Here is a 24,231-nt window from a genome sequence, read left to right as displayed (position 1 = left end):
GTAATGCTCGTTGTGACGTCCACACGTAGAATTCGAGTTACATTCGACGGAAAATTACATTACACGTTACACTGGTCTGGACCTGACTTTACATACATGTAGTGCATTGCATGTAATCCCCGAAGGGCTACGGTGAGGAGACTGGAAAGCGAGCCACCCACTTTTCGTAGAACATTTGTAGTCACGTGACACGGCGACCCATAAACCTACGAGTGCTGCAACTACCATCTCCAACAGGATGCTGTGGCCAATGATGATGACTGTAGTCACGTGATAAGTCCAAGGACAATAAGTGCAACACCGATTTTTTTTTCAGTTCAACAAATTGTTCTTTGTAACTTCTGACACTGACATGAAGTGACTTTCTTCTCCATTGACTGCCAAGCAATTAAAGAAAATAATAATCTCCCATTTTTTCTCGTTGCAAAGTTGGCGTGGTCGAACTATAGCTAGTATTTTATCAGTAGACAGCTTTTTAGGAGCATTTTGTCTCCGTAAAAAGTAAGTTCTTGCATTGGTAACAATATGGTGACATGAAACTATACTTATAGTAAATCCTAAAAATAATAATAATAATAAATCATTTATTTCGGATTAATCTATATTTTGTTAGTAACAGTGAATATACTTAGTACAATTACCCAAAAATTTTAGTAATATTATGTTTCGGTGGACATGTAATAAAAAACAAAAATGTTTCCAAACTAATTGGTCATACCTAACTAGGTCTAGCTCGTCTGAAATATGCCGGGAAAAAGTTACCTACACCTTTTTTCCGCCCCCTAACTAACTATCTCTAACCAAAAAATCATATGTAATACTTTTTTTTCAAGCCTTGTTCAGTTTTTATTTATTCCTACCTGTCCTTTTGTGTTATTCAGTTGAATACGAATGATGGATACGATACATGACGTAGCTTTCAGGCTAGTTTCGTGGAAAAGTCTATTCAGTTATCGCGAATTTGATTTCAAAAATGTGAAATATGAAAACTAAAAAATGCAACCGCACAGCTTTTAGGACCGCTGAAGTATCTATGTATTTAATAACGTGTGTTTTTTCATGGATTTCATGAATGCCACTGCAAAATTGAAATCTGAGGAATGAAATGTACGAGCTATTGATAAAGGAATAGTTTTTTTTTAGTTGGTTCGGTATGAGGGGCATCAAATTGAATTTTGATTAGTGTACTGGCATCAACATTGCAACCGAAACTAGATATAGCACCTTTAGTACATCAACGACTCAAAAAAGAATTTTGGACTAGACCGACTTAAACTCATTTTAGTATTACTTGCGAGTCCACTCTCATTTTTGTTAACGATTTCCTATAAAACCGATTATTTGAGTTAGGTTGTTACTGTAATGTCCAATATACCTTAGAGTTCTGTAGCACAAGGCGTAAGTGTGTACGCTACAGCCGAACAGGCAGGTGGCTTGCTTATACCCTGATTACACCTACCGAATAGAGTGGTGAGACAGTATCCTCGGCCGATCCTCAACAAATGAACAGCTTGCAATTGACCGAGTGGTCGACCGAGAACACTGTCTCGGCCACTCTACTCGGTAGGTGTAATCAGGATATTAGCGAGTCACTTGGCGAGAGGCATAGTAAAACTAACATTTGGGAATATTCGCAGCCGTCCGCACTGCACTTAGGCCCACAGGCCCACTTACGTACACAGCATGCATGCAGGTTCCTCGCGATGTTTTCCATCACTATAAGAGTATGTGGTATAATAGTACGTAAATTCCTTATTTATTTCTGAAGAATTAATTGGTACAGGGCAGGATTCAAACCTACGCCCCCAAGAATGAGAACCGAGATCTCATCCGTTACGTACATGTAAATTCCAAAGAATTCACTGACACTAACGAAACCCTTCACTTCCAGACCCGCCATCCTTCCGCAGCCTACCCCGAGACGCGGAGGGCGAGCTGGACTCCGCCGTGGCGCTGGCCTGTGGGGTGGACGGACACCCGCCGCCCGAGGTCATCTGGCTGCACCATGAGGAGGATCAGAACATCGTGAGTGCCAACTATAATACACCATGTAGGGGGTTTCTTCTAGCATGGTGTCCAGAGCTGAATAATGGCACATTTCGTTAGCGCTGCTCCATACTACATCGTGAAAGTTTGTTATTTTTGGTTCACCACCGAACATTAGCAATCAATCCATAAGCAGCGCGGCAGTGTCGCTCGCCTTTCAATCTAACGTAACTTGTATATTTGATAATGTTTGACAAGAGAGTGACGCTGCTTAAGGATTGTCAGTTTCTAATTTGTCGGTTTGGTCTGAGTTTGGGTGGTAGTATGACAGTTGGTGTCCGACAAACAGAATACTCGTACTACGTTGTATGACGACAGCATCGGCGTCGTTCTAAAAATTCACTGGATCGATGTAGCGACAGGCATTGTTTGTGATCTGGTAAGGGTGATGCCCCATTGGCGCCACAGCCATAAAAATATACCTCTTATAAAAAATATACCGACAACTCAACGCATCAATGGAGCCTCTATGGCCACCGTTGACTAGAAAATGGACAGCATTTCTAAATTTCTATATTTTTCATTCTTATACATATAGGTATTATGGATAAGCCACAGTGGAAAACATAAAAGTACATAAATATTTGGTTTTGTAAACCAGAATGAAAGATTACATATTTCCCTGAATCAATTATCATTATCATACATTAAAAGTTGATTCCAAGTTGAAATGGCAGAATTCTACGTACTGAATATACAAGATGCTGAAATGTTCTCACATTTAATCCCGTCAAGGCTACGAAATGAATATTCTCAGAAATTATAAATATACTGCTATTGGATAAATATATTTAATAAAATAAATATTATATAGGTTTTTGCTCACGTGATGGTTCAAGGTCCAAAGCTCGGCGTGGAGGGCCCTCCCGATGCTTGAGTAATCCGTTTTAATCTTGAGGTTCTCACACACTTTTTTTATTTATTTATTTAATTATAGGTAAAATACATAAGAAAAAACAAGCTTAAAGATACTACAATAATCCTCGCAGGATTGTGCGCAGCACCTTCATTCTGCGTTATAATGTATATACAATTAACAACTTGTGTCTTTTAGTAGGTATCTATTTGAAAGTTTGTATAACATGATTCAATTAGGTAGGTACTTAACATTCATAGCAAGCAACAAATGTAGATATCGTAAGTAGGTAGGTATGTATAAGTAAAATATAATTTATACTACGTTTTACTTTGAGGCAGCAATATAGGTACTTAAGTAATAATTTATCACTCGAGCGTCGACATAAAGTATTTTTTAAGTTTAATTCTAATATTTGAGTGGGTCAGTGATTGTCTTGTGTCGGTGGGTAGGTTGTTGATGAGTCGCGGAACAAGATAAGAGCTGGTGCGCTCGCCGTACGAGTTATTTGCTCGCGTTGTAACCAGTTTCTTTTGTGTGACGCGTCGAGTTTGTACAGGATGATTAATTTCTTGTTGAATGTTTGTATTGAAAAACTGTTCTTTAAGAAGCATGAAGTTAACGTTAGTGTATACCGGAAGGGTTTGACAATACTTGAAAAGTTTGGTTTCATCATTTTTGGAAGAGTTTTTAATTTTAGTTGGTACTATTAATTTTAGAAGTCGTACTTGTAGTTTAAAAATGGAGTCAAGATACGTTTTAAATGTGCGACCATAGCTAGTTAAACCATAGTTTATGGTAGATTCACAGAATGATTTCTGCAAAATTGAGAACACAAAATCACATGTCCACTTATAATCGTATACACAAATATAATGCCTAATAGCAGCTGGTAATATTTAACCGAAAATACAAATATTGCGAATATCGAGACCGCGCCGAAATACAATAAGAGCCGATAACCCGACGAGAGGCTGCCAACGACTCAGTAGACTGTCAAAAATAAAAGAACCTACCCACATACAAATATAAGAACCTACCCACATACAATTATTAAAGTGTTCGTCGGTACCGAACATTCTCCCGCCTAAGCAGTAACCGCTGCTTAAAAATAAATAAGTTTACAAGTATATACGTACAACCGATTTTTTTTTGTAATTAGTCTAAAGGCAGTCTAGATAGCCTACCTATTGCCCGCTTGAGCGTTGCTCCATTTGCAACCCGAATATCCGCTAATCTGACCACACCATCCGATCCTGGGTAGAGTTTAATTATCCGACCGCGATTCCACTGAAGAGGAGGGACGTTGTCCTCTTTCAGCAGAACTAAATCACCTTCCTTAGGAGGAGAGGTGGAGTCCGTCCATTTGACCCGCTGTTGCAAAGTGTGAAGATATTCTAAGTGCCACCGATGCCAAAAACTTTGTGAAATTTGCTGTAACAGCTGAAACCGACTTAATCTATTCATCTTCACATCTTGCAACGGATACTCCGGTAGAGCATCCAGCGGATGACCGATAAGAAAATGACCAGGGGTCAATACCTCCAGATCATGAGGGCTTGAGGAGATGGGACACAAAGGTCTAGAGTTCAGTACGGCCTCAATTTTGCAGAAAACCGTGCTAAGTTCCTCAAAAGTTAATTTTGTTTCCCCTATGCACCGTTTTAAATGAGTTTTCGCCGATTTAACCGCAGCCTCAAACAAACCACCCCATGATGGACAAGCTGGAGGATCAAAAATCCAAGTAATACCGCACTTGGACATATTATGACCGATATAATTTTGATTTTGTTCCAAAAAACGATAAACTTCCCTTAAATAATTATCAGCACCCTTATAATTAGTGCCACAGTCCGACCGAATAAGGGAGGGCAAGCCGCGCCTTGACACAAGCCGAGACAAGGCGGCAATAAAAGTTATAATAGTTCCGAAACCAACTCCAGGTGAACCGATTTTGTAGCCAGACACACGAACACGCATAAGTATGCTTTGGTGATTTTCGGATTCCGTAACTTATGTGTTTTGACCTGGAAAGGTCCAGCAAAATCCGTACCGATACCTTGAAAAGGTCTAGCCGAAGTAACGCGATCATGAGGCAAATTACCCATCAATGGCTGAGTCGTCAGGCCTTTCAATTTGTAACATTGAATGCACTTAAAAGTGACATTCCCGACAGCTCTCCTAGCTGAAAGTACCCAAAAATTCCGTTGTAATATAGCCGTAAGAGCATTTGGTCCCGCATGACAATTTTTCAAATGCAAATCCAAAATTAAAAGTTTTACGAAATGTCCCGATTTTGGCAGAAGCAAGGGATGTTTTGCTTCTAATCCGATCTCCGCATTTTGGAGCCGACCGCCAACGCGCAACAGTTCACGAGAGTCTACGAATGGAGTAAGACTCCTTAAATTGCCTCTGATCTGCTCGCCGTTACCTAGAGCTTCAATTTCCGAACCGAAATGTTTCTTTTGAATCAAACTGACCCAACAAAGTAAGGATTCTTTCCTTTCTGTCACCGTTAAATATTGCTTTGAAATCCGATTATTTTTATTTTTACAATTATGAATAAATCTCCGAATCCAACCTGTAGCCGATATTAATTTATCAAGTGAACTATATCTATCTAAAATCCACTCAAATTCCGAATCCGATTCCGTTTTAGTAACTGCACAACATCTAATACCAGGCAGTTCCGAAGGCCTCTCCACCTCGCGAGAGGGCCAGGCGGACTCATGTTGAGTAAGCCAGGCAGGTTCCCACCACAATGGATGAGAAAGTAACGTTGAAGCCGTTGACCCGCGTGAAGCGACGTCTGCCGGATTCAAATTGCCAGGTACATGTCGCCAGGTGATAGTAACCGCAGAATTTTGAATTTGTGAAACTCTGTTAGCCTCGTATACTTGAAGAGTATGAGGTGATGTATTAATCCATGCCAAAGAAATCATACTGTCGGTCCATCCAACTATCTCCTCAAATTCAACGGATCTTTGAAGACAAAGACTCACATGATTGAGAAGCTTAACCAGTAGCACGGCTCCACACAACTCCAATTTAGGAATGGTGGGACGTGTCCTGAGAGGGGCGACCTTGCTCTTAGCCATGAGCAAGTGTACCGACACCGAGCCGTCTTGGTTACTTGATCGCAAATAAACCACTGCCGCAAAACCTAACTCCGAAGCATCACAGAACCCATGTAATGAGTAGCTGCTTGCAGGCTTAGTCATAGTACATCGAGGAATAGCCAACCTTTTAAGGTTAACCAAGTCTTCCCGAAACGCTTGCCACTCACGCAACAAATCCGAAGGTAAAGGATCATTCCAATCGAGCTTGTTTAGCCAAAAACGCTGCAGTAAACATTTAACCCAATACACTACTGGGCAAATCCAACCCTTAGGGTCAAATATCCGGGCAACTACAGATAAAATAGATCGTTTAGTGTCCGAACTCGATGCACCAAGATTTAGTTTATAAGAAAAGACATCTCGAACCGGATCATACAAAACGCCGAGAACCGTATGGGGATTTTCCGAATTTTCAAATAAGAGAGGTAATTGTTTATGATCATCAGGTAAACCTTGTAGAATTGCTGAGCTATTTGAAATCCATTTACGGAGCTCATAACCACCCGATTTCATTAAAGTAATGAGTTCTTGCTGAAGGCTCAACGCATCAGATTCCGAATCCGTACCAGTGATTATGTCATCTACGTACACATCTGTTCTTAAAACCGCTGCCGCACGAGGAAGGCTTTCACGCTCTTGCTCGGCGAGCTCCAAGATTGTTCGATTAGCAATGTACGGGCTACACCGCAACCCGTAAGTGTTAGTACACAACTCATATGTGAGGAGAGGCTGATCAGGAGACTCCCGCCATAATATAAGTTGGTACTTCCGATCCGATTCGTCTATTACCGTTTGCCGAAACATTTGTTTGACGTCACAAATGAAAATAATTTTATGTCTCCGAAAATTTAATAAAATGTCCGTTATGTCCCTTTGTAATTTGGGACCAGTGTGAAGACACTGATTCAATGATACGCCCGTAGATGTGACGCAACTGCCATTAAAAACCACCCGAATTTTGGGCACGTCACCCGAATATTTAAAAACCGCATGATGTGGGATAAAAAAGTGTTCCTCGCCCGATTTATAATTAAATTTTGAAACCGACATATGTCCCAGTTCTTCATACTCCCGCATAAAACTGATATACTCCTTTCTTAAGACCGAATTTTTCATAAGCCGTCTTTCTACCGCATGAAATTGTTTCTCGGCTATGTAACGAGACTCACCTAACACTGGACGCGAGGAAACAAATAAAAGTCGAGTAGAGAACCGACCGTCTGATAGCCGATGTGTATTTTGCTTATAAAGCTGTTCACACGGTTCTACCTTTTTTGGCATAAGATTTTTTTGCCTAATCTCGTATTGCATAGTAACGTTTGGTCAAAGTCTCGTTACGCCGAAAATCGTATGGCATAAATCTCGTTTAGTAAAAAGTTATTTCGCATAACATTGTTTAGCCTAATAATGGTATGGCCAAATCTTGAATAGCCTAATAATGCTATGGCATAGGTTTATACAAAGTAATAATATTCGTTTGGCTTTAACTTTGACGGAGCGTCTCCCTACATAGCGCAAACTGGTGCCTTGTATTGTTTCCGCTGTTTGGAAAACGCTCCGCTCCGCTCCGCTTCGCTGCGCTCCGCTTTGGTTTTGATGAACATGTGCACCTAACACGCTCCTCCTCGCTTTGCTCGTCGTCGCACCTATTTTTAGGTTTCGATCTCATGGGGTTTGTAATAATTATATTGGTCGTTAACTTTCGATTTTTTGATCATACAATATCGTGATTTTCGGGATGTAGGAGAAAAATACCACAATTTGTACATTTACTACATACTTAATATATTATTTATTAAGATAACATTAGGAGAAACAAGATTATACATAGGTATAGACGAACATAAATTTGAGCAAACGAAACTTAGGTGTTTAAAGATTGTGCCTAAAGAGTTTTAGACGAAACGAGCCTTATGCCACATAAGTCTTGGCAAAGTGATGGTTCGGCCAAAAAAGTTTAGACCATACGAGTTATGCGAAATGAGTTTTGGTCAATAAAGATTATGCCAGATGAGCGGAACCCTGTTCACACTCCTCATCAGCTGGGGTGATCTGTGAAACCGATGGAGGCTCCTCAACCTCCCAAAACTTTTGTAAAGCATCCGAAAGTGATAAAGCAAAAACATCACCTGCTGGCTCCGAAGTTACGTCAAACGAATGATCAATAGGTCCCAATAAAATGTAACCAAATACCGAATTATACGCCGTTAAACCGTTTGTACCTAAAGTAATTTTATCACCGCCGACTAGTGAACCGTAAACATCCGAACCGAGTAATAACTCAACTGGTTTGGACTTATAAAACTCTGGATCAGCTAAGAACAGTCCTTCACATAAATTTAATACCGATTCATTTAAATTAAATGTTGGCTGATTACCGACAAGATTCCGTAAACAAGTAACCGGAGTGGAAATAACCGGAAACCGCTTTCCCGAAGGTGAAAATGTAACACAAGACCGACCGAAAATATTACCGAGTTCTAATCCTCCTACTCCTCTCACCAGCTCATCCGTAGGTTCTAACATTAATCCTAACTTCCTAGCTAAATTTAAGGTTATAAGAGAGCCTTGGGATCCTGCATCTAATAAAGCCCGAATTTCAACAAAATCATCCAAGTTATCACCATGTACTCTTACAATAGCCGTAGGAAGTAAAATAGTTTTATGTTGAACAGGTGATTGCAATGGGTAGGTAGGAGCCGTATCCTATTGTCGATCATTACAAGATCGCTGCGGCGCCTCACGTTCGCACCGCTGATCCCTTCGACCATCACCGTCACGCTGAGGGTGATGAGAATAACCGTTGCCGCCCACTTGAGCCGCACGACGCGGGCTCCACTGGTCGTTCCTCCGACGCTCCGGGGAGGCGGCGCGAGCCGGTGACATCCGAGGTGAACGGGTTCGATTCCCGCCGCCGCCGCGACGATAAAACTCCGCGCTCCCGCCCGCACGCGGCGGCGAGCGTCTGTCCGATGTACCATTATTCACACGAGGCTGTGCAGTGCCTACCCGATTGAAACACAGCAATGGATGGTGCTTCTGGCTACCACATCCATCGCATTGCGGCACCTGGCGGCAGTCACGGTAGTGATGACTAGCCAAACAGAAATAACATAGCCGCTTCCGAGTAACAAATTCCTTCCGAGCTACGGGTGTAAGTTCCCTGAACCGTGAACATCTATTCAACACCGAGTGTGACGACTCACCACAGTAAGCGCAGCACGGGACTTGCGCTGCCGCAACCGCATAATTTTGGTGGCGCCGTGGAGGGCGCTGGTCCTCGCGATTATTATAAGAAACAAATTCTCTCTTGGTACTCTCCAATAACCGACATTCTGTTTCTAAAAATTCTACCAACTCCGAGAATGTTGGTATAACATCTGTTTCCGTACCGTATTTTTGTTCGAACCGAGTTTTAATTGATGGCGGCAATTTAGTACTAGCAATATACAGTAGCAAAAAGGACCATTCAGCTACAGGGAATCCCAAACGTTCCAGCGAGTTTGTTGCCATAATTAATGGATTTAAAAATTGCGATCGCAATCCGATTAAATTTGACGAAATAATTGGCAAGTTCATAATTTGACCGACATGAACGTCCGCTAGATGGCGGGAATTTTGGTATCTCCGCATCAAAAGGTCACGAGCTGTTTTATAACCAGCATCCGATATTTTAATATGTTGAATTAGCCCGCGAGCCTCACCAGAAATGCATGACATTAAATAAGCTAGTTTCTGTGAGGGTGACAAATCCGTACGATTATCTACCAAGCTGTCAAATAAATTATTAAATCCGACCCATTGATCCAAATCACCCGTAAAAATAGGTAACTGCAGGGTAGGTAATCTCGACACCAAAGCCTCTGAGTCGAACCTGTGTCCGTCTGACCGCGGCTCCGACTCGTCCGTGGAACCGCTCGTGCTCCGGCGTTGTTTTAATTTTTCATACATTAATTTGTCAAAAGCTTCTAATGCCCTCACATACTCCTTACGTGCCGCTTCTAAAATTTGATTTTCCGAATTATTTTCCGGGTCCGCGAGTTCAATTATTCGTTGATATGAAGCTTCTAAACTCGTAAATTCCGTATTAACCGTTAACAGTCGAACAGAGACACGGTTGACATGTTCAGGTCGATCCAGCAAGTCAGCACTGTCAATAAGCCATTGAAGTTTTACTTTAAATACCGAAAACGATGCTCTCAAAGCCATATTACAATCTTAAACAATAAACAACGCAACAATACCGAACTCGATGGTCGGTTATGAATATCACCTCACTTTATAACGTCAATATTTACTAACTCCTGAAATTTATTCAAATAAAACTTTATCCCGTATTATAAGTATAATATTTACTATGAAATTAACCAGTTATCTTTAATCAAAAAGCTATAGTTACTAAGAAATCGAAGTTACAAAGTGACTAAACCAACCGCCATTTAAATTCACAATAATATTAACTACACTTCAATATTACAGCCGTAAATTATTCAACATAAAGTAACTAGGTACTTTCTCAGGTCGAATCACCAAATCACCGACCAAATCTCACCACAGCAATACTGCACGATTAGTTAATAAATAGGTAAGTATGTGTAACTTAAAAGATAAATGATTCAACGCCCATAGCGAGCTGAGACAATATGGTAATTACTAACGTGAGACGTAATTGTACCTACCGAATATCTGAGTTACAATAATAATCAAATTATAGCCGTAAAGTTAAGTAGTTAGCTACCGTAGCTACCGTAGTACCTACCGTACGAAAACCAACACAAATATAAGTATTGACCGAACCGAAATAAATATACCTATACTTAGTACAATAGAAACTGTATTCCGAAAGTAAAATTATTACGTAAACAATATGCAATGAAGCTAACCGAATTGATAACGCCACCCTGAGCTAACCTCAAAAACTTACGTAACACGAAAACCTAATAATATAGCCGTATTAAAACCACGCTCTGCTACCAAAATGTTGGATAAATATTTTAAGTGTTGTCTATCTAATGCAATATGTGTACTGTTTTTGTTACTGAGATTTGTGTACTTTTAGTTTTGTTTATTTCAATGTACCTATAGCGATTTCTACGGTTTATTTGATGGACAGTGTGTCCATGGCGGGCGGTATGTTCAATCGCTATCAGAGGCGCTGGCAACGACCTCTATTAGGCTTATTTGTAACTAATTGGTATTGATATCTATCGTCTGTGTTATCTATTTAGTAGCATATCTATGGCATATTTAGGGCTATAAACCTCTACAGAGGGTGTAATTTATATTTGGAATAGTCAGGTTTCTAATAAGCTATGTCAATGAAATATATGATTCATTCATAACTGGGACACCGTTGTTTCTATACCGCCGGACGACCTTGCGATTTTACATGGTTTAATAAAATAAATATTATATAGGTTTTTGCTCACGTGATGGTTCAAGGTCCAAAGCTCGGCGTGGAGGGCCCTCCCGATGCTTGAGTAATCCGTTTTAATCTTGAGGTTCTCACACACAAAATCACATGTCCACTTATAATCGTATACACAAATATAATGCCTAATAGCAGCTGGTAATATTTAACCGAAAATACAAATATTGCGAATATCGAGACCGCGCCGAAATACAATAAGAGCCGATAACCCGACGAGAGGCTGCCAACGACTCAGTAGACTGTCAAAAATAAAAGAACCTACCCACATACAAATATAAGAACCTACCCACATACAATTATTAAAGTGTTCGTCGGTACCACACACATACATACATACACGCTCACGCCTATCTCCCAGAGGGGTAGGCAAAGATTACAGATTTCCACTGGGCACGCTGAAATTATATATATCATATCATTTAAGCTTTCCTGAACATATACCTATCAATAGAGTAGGTATTAGGCGATTCTATTGTTCTACGGGAGTGTCAATTCCTGCAAGAATATACAGGATGTTGTTGCTAAAACTCAGGGGGTCATTCTAAAAGAATTCTGTTCTACGACAATATCAAATTCCAATATTGCAACACCCTGGTTTTATACGTACACATTACAAAACTTCAAAAGCCGCATTCAAATCAACCCATTAAATCCGTTACAGATCTACCTGACCAGACAGACACAACCAAACACACAACACCTTGTTTCCCCGCCGCGGTCTAACGAACCCCCGCTTATGCCTGTTTCTTAATTAGCTTATCCGGCGGAATCTGGAGCCAGTAATACGCCATTTTCCACTTTTCCACTTACCCCGGGAGGTGCAGTCAGAATTATATCTGCATAATGTGGTAGAAAATGCTTTTAGCGTTAAGTTCGCATTTACTGTTACCGTCCGTTCAAATTTACTTGGCAAATGTGGCCGCTATTACACAAGCGGGTGGTATGCAAAAGGTGGGAAAGTAAATGCGTTTTTGAGGCCCGTTGGAAAGAGGGGTGTTATAAGTTTGTAGAGTTTATGTGTTTGTCAGGCTTCGAAACATATCTACCGGTTTGAGAAGGGTGAATTTGTAGGGAAAGGCTGTGTGAAAATACACTTTGGTATGCCTATCATGAGATATCGAGAAGTGTATAAAATAGTATATAAATATTAAATATTGTACCATTCAGTCCAAAATATAATAAATATTTATTTTCTGAATACGGGTATTAAATATATGTTGTTATAATTATACAAAATTGAGCCCAACACATTGAAATGTTATAATTAAAACAATGGCAATGATAAAGAATGCCCAATACGTGCTGACTACATTAATTTGTATTTAAAATTACAAATTAAATTGAGTAATAATAAATTGACGACCGAATGGCGTAGTGCTTAGTGACCCTGACTACTGAGCCGATGGTCCCGGGTTCGATTCCCGGCTGGGGCAGATATTTGTTTAAACACAGATATTTGTTCTCGGGTCTTGGATGTGCCCGTAAAATGGCAATAGGCCCGCCCCCTATTACGTTGGGACTAACATAACACTCTGGCGAAAAGTGGGTGCAGCAATGCACCTCTGCCTACCCCGCAAGGGAGTACATTAGTACAAGGCGTGAGTGCGTGTTTTTTTATTTTTTTATTTTATTATTAATTAAATAAAACTTGATCGATGCCTTCTGAGGGTCTAGTACAGGTTTGATAGTTTATCGAAAACTATAAAAGTTTACGTTTTCTCGCATACTAAGTGGCGCCTCTAATGGAAACTATCATGAAACTTTTGACAGATAGTGTATGCATATGACAGGAGAAAACGTAAACTTTTATCGTTTTCATAAATAAAAAAACCCGTACTAGAGGCTCAGGAGTCGTGTTATAAGGACCCACTGGTTTTTAAAACATATTTTCATGTTAAGTTCCTTACACCTAACAATCTAACCACTGCTAACCACATAATATTCTACAGTGCCACAAACTTATCTGTTCCGGTAAGAGCTCACGTAAATGTCTAATATTTCTTCATTCTTTAAGATATTAAGTTTTCCCGTAATAGTAATTTACCCTTGCGGTTTGAATAAACCCATTTAATCTATATCAATATATAATTTATTAGTAAATAATTAGATACTGACCAATTTCGTTAACTGTCACCGGAACAGATAAGTTTGTCGCACTGTACATGCTCTTATTTATTTAGTAAATTAATCTGTTACCAGTACAGACGACGCGCAAACAATTTATTCAAAAGGTTTTACATTGTCAAAACATGACCATGCATCTTGGACCCAAAGCTGTACTAACAGAAGTCTAAAACCTACTATTGAAATTACTAAAATTATTTTTCAAGTATCATTGTCAAGGTATAGGTATACTCGTGTATTATTAGGTCCACCAACCCGCACTAGGCCAGCGTGGTGGACTAGGCCTAGAACCCTTCCTTCATTGGAAGGAGAACCGTGCCCCAGCAGTGGGGCCGTGATGGGTCGTGATGATGATGAAGAGGTAGGTGTATATTTTGTTAGCTATAACCGATATTCGTATAACAAAACGCAGCGTGGGACGCCCTCCTGCCCGCTGGACTAACGACCTTAGGCGGGTAGCCGGTAGTGGTTGGATGAGGAAGGCTGAGGACCGAGTGTTGTGGCGCTCCTTGGGAGAGGCCTATGTCCAGCAGTGGATGATTATTGGCTGATGATGATGATGATGAACAGATATTCGTCGACATATTATCTTATCAGTCATTCATAAATTACCTAACATGCGCTGTTGGCAGCCATTTTGATCCCTCATTTTGCAATGTTTACGCAAAACGGTTGTGCGAAAAGCCACTTAGGTATCTAGTTATTGAAGGATTTCGATCCAGTTCCCTGAATCTAGGTTCAAGAGTAAACGCGTAGTTTTCACAAATTGCTAAAATAAACTAAATAAATGGGGCAGTTCTGCGAACGTGAGATGGGTACAAATACCCTGAAGGCTATCCCACACGGATTAAATTAGGACTTTGTTGGTACCTAGATAGTACTTAGGATTAGATACTGAGTTAGGTGTATTACTCAAATTGTAATAAAATTTAAATATTACCAAAAAGTATTGGCTATTTGCTGTGCCCCTCGATCAGCGCTCTCATGAAACTGCTGAGCATTTGTGAGTCGTATGCGGAAGCTCATGGCCTCAGGTACAATGCGAAAAAGTGTATCTTTTATGGAACTCCAGGTCTATTTACAAAAATGTTTGTTAAATTATTAGTAAGTGACTGTTTGTTTCCTGAATAAAATAAATAAAAATAAAAATAAAAGAGTGAGTTGCTTGTTTTCAAGGCTGGTACTAAATATTACCCTGATATACCTGAAGTCACTCTGAGCGGCACTCCTCTTAAAGTCGTACCGCGATTTAAGTACCTGGGGCACTGTGTATCCGAGTCGCAATCAGATGATTGGGACATTGAGAGGGAGCGTAGGGCGTTGGCAGTCAGAAGTAACATGCTGATCCATAGGTTTGCAAGATGTACAAAGAGTATAAAAGTCACATTATTTAGGGCCTATTGCCAATCCTTTTACACTTGCGCCCGGTGAAAAAAGGCTTACAACGCCCTACGCGTTCAATATAATAATGCGTTCAGGATGCTGTTGGGGCTGCCGCAGTACTGCAGCGCGTCAGGGATGTTCGCCGAGGCACACACTGATGGATTTCATGCCATCATGGGGAAGCGAGTAGCCTCCCTGATGCGGCGGGTGCGCGCCAGCACCAACAGCCTCCTGACCACTATAGCAGAGAGAGTAGACAGTCCGCTGATATGATCCTTGATGTGTGCACACGTTATGCCGTGTAAATGGGCGGCTAAATAATGTACCTACGAGTATTTAATTATATTTCATTTTAATTTAATTTAAAACCATTACTAACATAATTTTTTAAGCTCATTGTTACTAACAAAATATGGATTCATCTTAAATAAATGATTTATTATTATTATTTGGTGACCTCCAAAAAGTATATCTGGACATAGCCATTTAGTCATCCCTAAAAAAAATATTAACAAAATACGTTTTAACTATTTAGAACAATAGAAAGACACACACACTAAAATCACCTTGTGTTTCAACCGTGTAAGTAAAAAATAGATTCAGTCTGCAATCTATTATTTTTGCTACGCGAGCTACGCCGTAGCCATACTATTACAAGGGTGAGCTACGGAGAAAATTCGTAGCATATAAAAGGCTCTATAAAAAGCCTAGTTTGTGGTCGATTGGGCGTGTGTGAGACGTCCACACATATTTATTATTATTATTTTTGATTATTGCTGTCTTAAGGCTACCCCGGTTATACAAGGGGCATTACAAGAGTACTCCTTCCTGTCCTCACCAATTGTCCAGGCATCCGACCAGCTCAGCCCTTGCGCCGTCAGCCATACGCCTAGGGTAACCTCCAAGTGGTTTCCACTCGACCACTATCCATGTGTAACCCAGGTTCTATTCTCCCCACAGCGGGTTTCCCACTCGACAGCTCGTCTTCTTCTCCACATCTAACCTCCTGTTATCTCCACACGGTCGAATGGCGTAGTGGTTAGTGGCCCTGACTGCTATGCCGAAGGTCCTGGGTTCGATTCCCGGCTGGGGCAGATATTTGTTAAATGACAGATATTTGTACTCGGGTCTTGGGTGTTGATATTTATATTTAGTATCTATCTATCTATGTATTTGTGTAGATATATCAGCTGTCCGACACCCATAACACAGGTTCTGCCTAGCTTGGGGTCGGATGGCCGTGTGTGAGATGTCCCCACATATTTATTTATTTATTTATTTACAGCGGGTAGGCAGGACTGCGAACCTGACGCTACACGTGGACACCCACACGGCCGGCCGCTACGTGTGTCAGGCCACCGTGGAGGGGTACCCGCCGATCGAGGCGGAGGCTAATGTGTTTATTAAAGGTACGTAATCTATCTATAATATTATTATGTTATAACGTGGCCTTACCTCCCTCAAATTACCTACATTACGCTCAAATTCATAGAACGTATTGTAAATTTACAATAATTTTGAAATCGACTTTGAACCACACAAGTTTCGACTCTTTACGTCAGTGAAAAGGTTAAAATTCGTATATCACAACGTCGATTTTAAACTTATTGTAAAGTGCCAATAAGCTCTATGAATGTGGGGGTAACAATATACGAACATAAGGAAAAAAAAACTCGTCAAATAACACCCCATTTCTACGACTTATCTCTTACTGCCAGTTTCAATAACTCTACTACAGGTACTAGTTATGACGGTCGAATGGCGTAGTGGTTAGTGGCCCTGACTGCTGAGCCGAAGGTCCCGGGTTCGATTCCCGGCTGGGGCAGATATTTGTTTAAACACAGATATTTGTACTCGGGTCTTGGGTGTTGATATTTATATTTAGTATCTATCTATCTATGTATTTGTGTAGATATATCAGCTGTCCGACACCCATAACACAGGTTCTGCCTAGCTTGGGGTCGGATGGCCGTGTGTGAGATGTCCCCACATATTTATTTATTTATTTATTAGTTATTATTCCGTGACTCTGCCTACCGATGACTGGTAGTTACTTTCATACCATTTTGATACATTGTTACAACCCGTCAAAATCGTATAAAAAGTAACTACCGGTCATCGGTAGGTAGAGTTGTTGAAACTGGCAGTTATTTGTAGTAGGTGTATGTACTTGTGTGTATTTTTTATTTATTTTTTTCTTATATTTAGTGTGTAGTTAGGTAATAATAACTTAAATTATACTATATTCCTTGAGTAAGTACACTGTACCCCTTTTATATCTCTAGTCCATCCATCCAAAGGTTGTCTGGAAGAGATCGCTATAAGCGATAAGACCGCCTTTTGTACCCTATAGTTAAGTGTCTTTGTAAAATTGTTAATCATTTCTTGGTGTACAAATAAAGAGTACTCTATCTATCTATTTGAACGTTGAACTTACAATTTAACAGTAAACAAAATGAGGAAAGTTTGCTTTTTGTTTTTGTATGTGACACACCATCTTGTCGTATATTGTTAATCTAAAATCATGGCGATTAGATTGACCGCATTTAGTGCCGATTTCTCCATAGTCGGTTATCTAACCGACCAGGGATGGTTAATCAATTATACGTCATCTCCATATATTTTTTTTACAGATGTGTCAAGAGTCAACCACTAATAACTGGTTATGCTCTAACCGACTATGGATAAATTGGCACTTAGTCTGTAGAATGCCGAGTATTCATGGTTTCCTAGTTAACTATTAGCAGTGTTATCCACGCCTATGAAAGCTTTGTTTTTGTCTTTCAGTTTACATTAATAAACCACTTTCACAACAACTGTACATACATATCTGTGTCATTAGTACGAGTAGTCATGACTTGTAATATTCTTTTAAAAACACACACACACGTTTCCAAATCTCCAAGTCACCTTCAAATCTAATAAGAACCGGTAATAACGGGGAAAAACCAAAATAAAAGAAACACAAAAAGAAAGTAATAAAAAAGGAATATACCTGTACAACTACAGAGATCTTAGATTAACAATATACTAGACAGATGGAGTTTCAGTGCAAAAATAAACGTTTCGACTCTTATTTGGAATTAGTTCGGTTAGAAAATTTGTGACTTTATTCAATGGTACAATAGTTGTCATTAGGTTGAACTTTATTTAACGACTAGCTGTGAGAATTCCGGGATAAAAAGTAGCCTATGTTCTTTCTCAGTTTCTAGACCATATATATTATGTACCAAATTTCATTTAAATCCGTTCAGTAGTTTAGGCGTGAAAGAGTAACAGACAAACAGACACAGTTACTTTCGCATTTATAATATTTGTTAGGATTAGGATTTAACAATAAACAAAATGCGGTCAGTTTCTTCCTTTGTTTTAGTTCGGTACACCACCATCTTGTCCATATATCGTTAATCTAAGACTACAGAGATACCGTAACAAAGCCCAGTTATTTAGCTTCTTTCAGAACCTTAGGAATTAAAACTAAATAAAAACCTTCGTGACTCTTGCTTTTATACGACTTAAAGGACTTACCGACTGGATCCTGAAATAATTTAAAGACCTAAGAAAAAAGTTCGTTAAAAGTATTAACGTAAGAAAAACAACGAAAGGAGAGCCACTATCTAAATTGAAGTTTATACTGTAATGGTGGACGGTTTTTATGTGTGTTTTAAGAGTTTGTGATTGGTGGACTCCGAGCTTAATGTGATTTGTTTTTGTGTAGTCTAAGTTCTAGTTTTTCCCGTCTGACCTAAGCACGAACTTAAGCCCTAAATAATATGAGACACTCGCGAATAATGAAAAAAAAAAACAGTAACAATAGCACTAAATTTCTCCTAAACGGAAAATTGAAGTAGGTACATTAAACAGCGCATCAGGATATTACATACTAGCTGTTCCCGCGCGCTTCGCTTCGCCTTAAAAAGTTTTCCCGTGGGAATTCCGGGATAAAAAGTAGCCTGTGTTCTTTCCCAGGGTCTAGACAGTGTGTATACCAATTTTCATTCAAATCCGTTCAGTAGTTTTGGCGTGAAAGAGTAACAGACAGACAGACAGACAGACAGATAGACAGACAAAGACAGTTACTTTCGCATTTATAATATTAGTTAGGATAGGATTAGGATAGTTAGGATTAGTTAGGATTAGGATTACCAACTAAAGATGTAAACATTTTTATCATAAGTATTCTTACTGTTTTAAAATTAGGGTAGTTTAGAAAAACATTACTGCTATTAGTATGTGGTAGTAAAGTAGACAAACTATCTACTGGCTACTAATGTTAGTAAAGTAACAGAGACAAAGTAACTGTAGAATTTAGCGCACTCACCCTCTAACCTCCTCTGGCCCAGACAAGTGGATTGTCCCCGAAATAAATCCGTTAAGATCTAATCTGAGCCGTGCATCCGAATTGCAATTTCGTTTATCTTTTCCTCGGAATAAGGAATTAGGACAGAAGAGCCGTTTAAAGGTGAGCGTCCTTCTTTCGGCATCCTACGCAACGGACGCATTATATTCAGTATTCTTTGTATAGAGAATCACACAAGTGCGTCCACACATTTATGACAAGTTTCTCCACACATTTATCACAATTCATTTGGTGCGATGCGATTGGTATAGTACATACTGATGGGTGGACGCTTAGGTACATAAGTACCTTTAGTGGATAATAGGCAACAAGTGTGATCAAATTCTTAAATATTGCACGCTGACGCTGGTTGTAATAACACGGGGTGTGATTGAAAATAAATCGATTGATCCGATACCTAATTAATGACGAGTGTGAATCTAAGCTATGTATAATGTATTTTTTCTTACTTGTCGTAAATTTTGAGAAATCTTGGAGTGTCTTTTTATTTAAATTAATTTAAAAACTAAGTTATAAAATAAAACATAACGACAAATGAAATACTTACAAGCAAAAACGTAATTAAACCATTTATTTTGGCAGTAGTTTATTTGTTTAATCAAAAAAAAAAAAAAAAATCAAAAATATTTATTGCAGTACCATAAATTTCAAAAATATGAGTTGGCTGGGGCCTTCTTTTAAGTAAGAAATACCTGTACCAGAAGACCCCGCTCCTTAACATCCATCGCGTAATGGTAAAATAATAAAATATTTAACTTATGGATAATACTAACGATCTAATTTTTTACAAAATTACCTTAGTACCTTATATTAATGAATTACTTATAAATGAATAGGTTGATTTATATTGTTGTTAACATAATTATATAATTTTATTAGCATGCAAAATTAATTAACTAATTACCTAACGTAGATTAAAAAATATAAAATGTTGGTTGTTTATGGTATGTATCCAATGCATGCATGCATGCGTATGTGTGTGTGTGTGTGTGTGTGTGTGTGTGTGTGTGTGTGTGTGTGTGTGTATGTGTGTGTGTGTGTGTGGGTGTTTGTGTGTATGTGTGTATGCGAATGAATGTGTGAGTGTTTGGAGACATGAGTAAAACCTGTTTTTTATTGTATTAGTGATTCCGTTTCGTCATATGTTTTGGGTTGTAACCAGAATTTAACAAGTTTTTTACAGTCTGAATAAAGTGTTTTATAAATATTTTGACTTTTATTTGCTAAATTATAAAGATGAGCAGATTGACTTGTATATTGTCTCTGGGCATAAGCGGATTTGGTTGTTTTTATCTCAATAGCTTTATCTGTTCTGCGTTTTTTGTAAAAGTCCGAGTCGTATGCAGTATGTTTGTGTCTTCTTATGATTGCCTGAAGCACATAATAGTTTTCTAACCGTTAATAAATTACTTAAGGTATAGAGTTCATGTGTACCAAATCGGTACGGTTTGAAAAACATCACTTTAATGAGAGCTCTTTGTGATCTTTCTATTTGTAGGAATTTGGTTTTTGTTGCTCCACCCCAGACGGATAAACAATAGGTTAATATAGATTGGGCTAGAGCAAAGTATATGTTTTTTAGTAGTATTGGCGGAGCCACATGTCTCAAATTCTTAAATATCCATATCAATTTCCTTGTTCTGGAGCTGATCAGGTCAATTTGTGCAAACCATGTCAATCTCTGGTCTATCATGACTCCCAAATATTTAACGGTGGAAACTTTATTGATTATAACACAATTGCAGATAGGATCTTCCTTAGACATGCTACAACTGTGTATTTTCACAACGAAGTCGTTTTTAGGTTGTGTTCGATTGTACATAGTGAAGCATATGTAATATGTTTTTAGTGCATTTAAAGTTAGTAGGGATGAATTTAGCCATTTCAATATTTTACTTAAACATTTTTCAGCATCTTGCCGTGTTTCCTCCCAGTTTGTGCCAGAAAGTACCACCGCGGTGTCATCAGCATAAGAGAATATTTTCCCGTTTTTTATATTAAGGTTACACAAATCATTTATGTAAACTAGAAACAGTGTTGGCCAGTTCGAAACCCATATTGTGAATCTGATAGTATGTTGTATTTGTTCAGATACATCATGAGTCTATTATTAATTAATTTTTCTACAATTTTGGAGATAGATGGAAGAACTGATATGGGTCTATAATTACCGACATCGCCTGTATCCCCACCCTTATGCACTGGTGTAATAATTGACTGTTTGAGAGCACAAGGGAAGACACCGAGAGTAAAGCACAAGTTGGCAAGATGAGAAATAACAGGCACAACATGGCACTTGGCTAACTTCAGAAACTTTACTGGGATGTTATCCCAACCTGGGGAACTGTCTGACCTAAGACTCATAAGTATATTGTGTACTTCTTGGACGTCAGTTTCTAAGAGAACAAAGGAGTTAGGCTGCTTATTTGATGTTTCTCGGTAAGTTGGTGGTGTATTCTCCTTACAAGTAGAAACAATATCTTCGGCTAGTTTTTTTCCAATGTTTGCGAAATAATCATTTACGTAGTTGACTGACTCAGACGGAGTTGATTTTATGTTTAGTAACTTTTTACTTTCTGTTTTAACTTTATTTAAATTTGAAATTGATTTAATGCTTTTCCAGAGTAATTTATTGTTTTTGGTTGAATTTTGTAGTTGGTTCCTGTCATAGTTTCGTTTTAATTTTTTTATTAAATTGTTGCAATAGTTGCGATATCTTTTATAACTTATTTTTAGGATTTCGTTGTGTGGTTCTTTATGTAGGTTTTTTTGTAAAGTATTCCTATGTCTGATGCATCTCAATATGCCTGGTGTGATCCATGGTTTTATTATTCTGTTCTTTTTAGAAACTTTAAGAGTTGTGGTGCTTTCACGCAAAGATTGAGTAAGTTTAGCTACTAGTTGTTCTATAACAGAGTTTGGGTCGTTACAGTATAGTAGTTCTGGTAAGTTTTTTTCAGCGAGAATATTAAGTGCCTTGTTAAAATCTGTTACAGTTTTAATTTTATTACATCTGTTTTTTAAAATATTTTGAGATAAGTTAAGAAATATCATTGAATGGTCGGTTATTGTAGTATTTAAAATAGCTATATGTGCAGACATGATTCTCTTTTCAATTCTTAGCATAAAGTGATCTAAGCAGTTTCCATATCTTGTTGGGTAGTTGTGACCTGCCATTATACCGTGAAAAGAGAGCATGTCAAGATAACTATCTCTATTTTTACTGTCATAGGTTTGTTCGTTTTCTTTTGGAATTAGATTAATATTTATGTCACCTGTAATAATTATGTTTTTGTTGAACTTAAGAGATTTTAGATGTGAATCCAGAGAATGTATGAAATTATCAGCATTTTTGTTTGATGGGGAGCGGTAAATTCCAAGAATGACAGAGTTATATGTATCAATCTGAATACATGATGCATGTTCCAAGTTGATTTCTTTTATATTTATTACAATAATATTATTTTTTATATATACGACAACACCGTCATTTTGATTAAGGTGGCGGGTGGTTTCATAAGTAATATAACCTTTCAAAGATGGAGTAGGTTTGTCAGAGTCCAGACGGCATTCGGTTAGAATGATTAAGTCTGGTGTATCGCTTAGAATATTTAAACTTAAACTTATTTCATCGATGTTTGCATAAATACTTCTTATATTCTGACATAGTATATTTAGATCATTCTCTTTGATAGATATTCTTTGCGTAAGATCCTCTATGTTGCACTGAATACTCCGAGCTATTTCAATTTGGTCTATTTCATTTAAATTAAGTAGCGAGCTAGCCATGGACAATAGTAGTTTTTAGTTTGTTGCTGTTTATAGGGGAAATCATTTCCGTATTTTTTTGTGTTTTCTTGATCAACTGACACTTTATGTACTGTGAGTGTAAAAGGTGGTGTGTTATTGTGTGTGAGTATACGACGGAGTGTTTTGACTGTAAGTTTGTGTGTAATTTTGGTGTGTGTGTTACATTGTATGTTTGTGTTTTGACATAGTTGATAGAGGCAAGTTGTAAGATAGTCAGTAGCAAACATTTTCTTAATATGTCTAGTCATTTAGGGTACAGTTTTTGAATCTGGGCTTCACTAACGATAGGAATAACGGGCGTTTTTTCATCTTTTCTGACAAAAACTTTGCCGAAGGATGTCCAGCAAAACTTGTAGGATTGCGTTCTTGAGAGATCCCGAGCTAGAAAGTACAGACGAGCCGCCTTGGGCGTCAGCTGCTCTGAGACGTAGATCGGCGTCTCACCCTTTTCTTTAAAACCCAGATGTTTGGCACATAATTTATCAGACTTGTTTTTGTAGTTATAGCTCTTACAGGCAGCAATCAGATCTGTCTTTATCATTGTTGAGGTGAGTTCTACGATTATGTTTTTTGACTTTTCTTTTGTTTTTATTCTGTAAATGTCCTTGACGGCATTTTTTGAGAAGTCTTCACACTTTACAGTTTTTGACAGTTCTGACGTTAGTTGAAGAAGATCCTCTTTCGTCTCATTTTCTTTGTTAGGTACATTTTTTATTTCAATGCATGTTTTTCGATTTTGTCTTAACGAGTCCTCAAGCCTATCCTCCAAAATTGAGATATAGTCCCGATCCTTTCTTCTCTCTATCTCTAAAGTATCGAGTTTCTTTTTTAAATCTTCATTTTGGGCACTCAGAAATGTCAATGAGCTTTCTATATTTATCACCGTCTGACGAATATCCTTGATCGATGAACTGACGGTCTTTGATTCGCTTTCTTGCTTCACCATAAAAGATTTAATAATTTCTTTCATCTCCTCTTTGAAGTTCTCAAAGTCTAGAGATTTGTCTTCGCTGCGTTTTCTTTTAATGATCCTATTAGTAACATATCCAGTAGGAGTTGTATCTCCTTCACCGATCAAATTTATATTTGAAGTAGAGAGTGA

The 24,231-nt window shown here is 38.5% G+C and overlaps 1 protein-coding gene and 1 long non-coding RNA gene across 2 annotated transcripts in view; both read left to right on the top strand.

Moving 5' to 3' along the window:
- LOC105385572 (irregular chiasm C-roughest protein) overlaps positions 1-24,231 on the top strand; it is a 285,368-nt gene that overhangs the window by 223,449 nt on the left and 37,688 nt on the right. The window contains exons 11-12 of the mRNA XM_048632241.1: positions 1,892-2,025; positions 16,245-16,368. Coding sequence (XP_048488198.1) covers positions 1,892-2,025; positions 16,245-16,368 — 258 coding nt within the window. The remainder of the gene's footprint in view (positions 1-1,891; positions 2,026-16,244; positions 16,369-24,231) is intronic.
- Positions 2,820-11,563, top strand: LOC125491106. The gene is made up of 2 exons (XR_007268116.1): positions 2,820-2,944; positions 11,523-11,563. It is a non-coding gene; the product is annotated as an uncharacterized LOC125491106 (long non-coding RNA).

This window comes from Plutella xylostella, chromosome 31, assembly GCF_932276165.1.
Source record: "Plutella xylostella chromosome 31, ilPluXylo3.1, whole genome shotgun sequence".
NCBI classification, from domain to species: domain Eukaryota; kingdom Metazoa; phylum Arthropoda; class Insecta; order Lepidoptera; family Plutellidae; genus Plutella; species Plutella xylostella.
The sequence above is the reverse complement of the archived record's forward strand: the minus strand, read 5'-3'. Positions and strand labels throughout refer to the sequence as shown.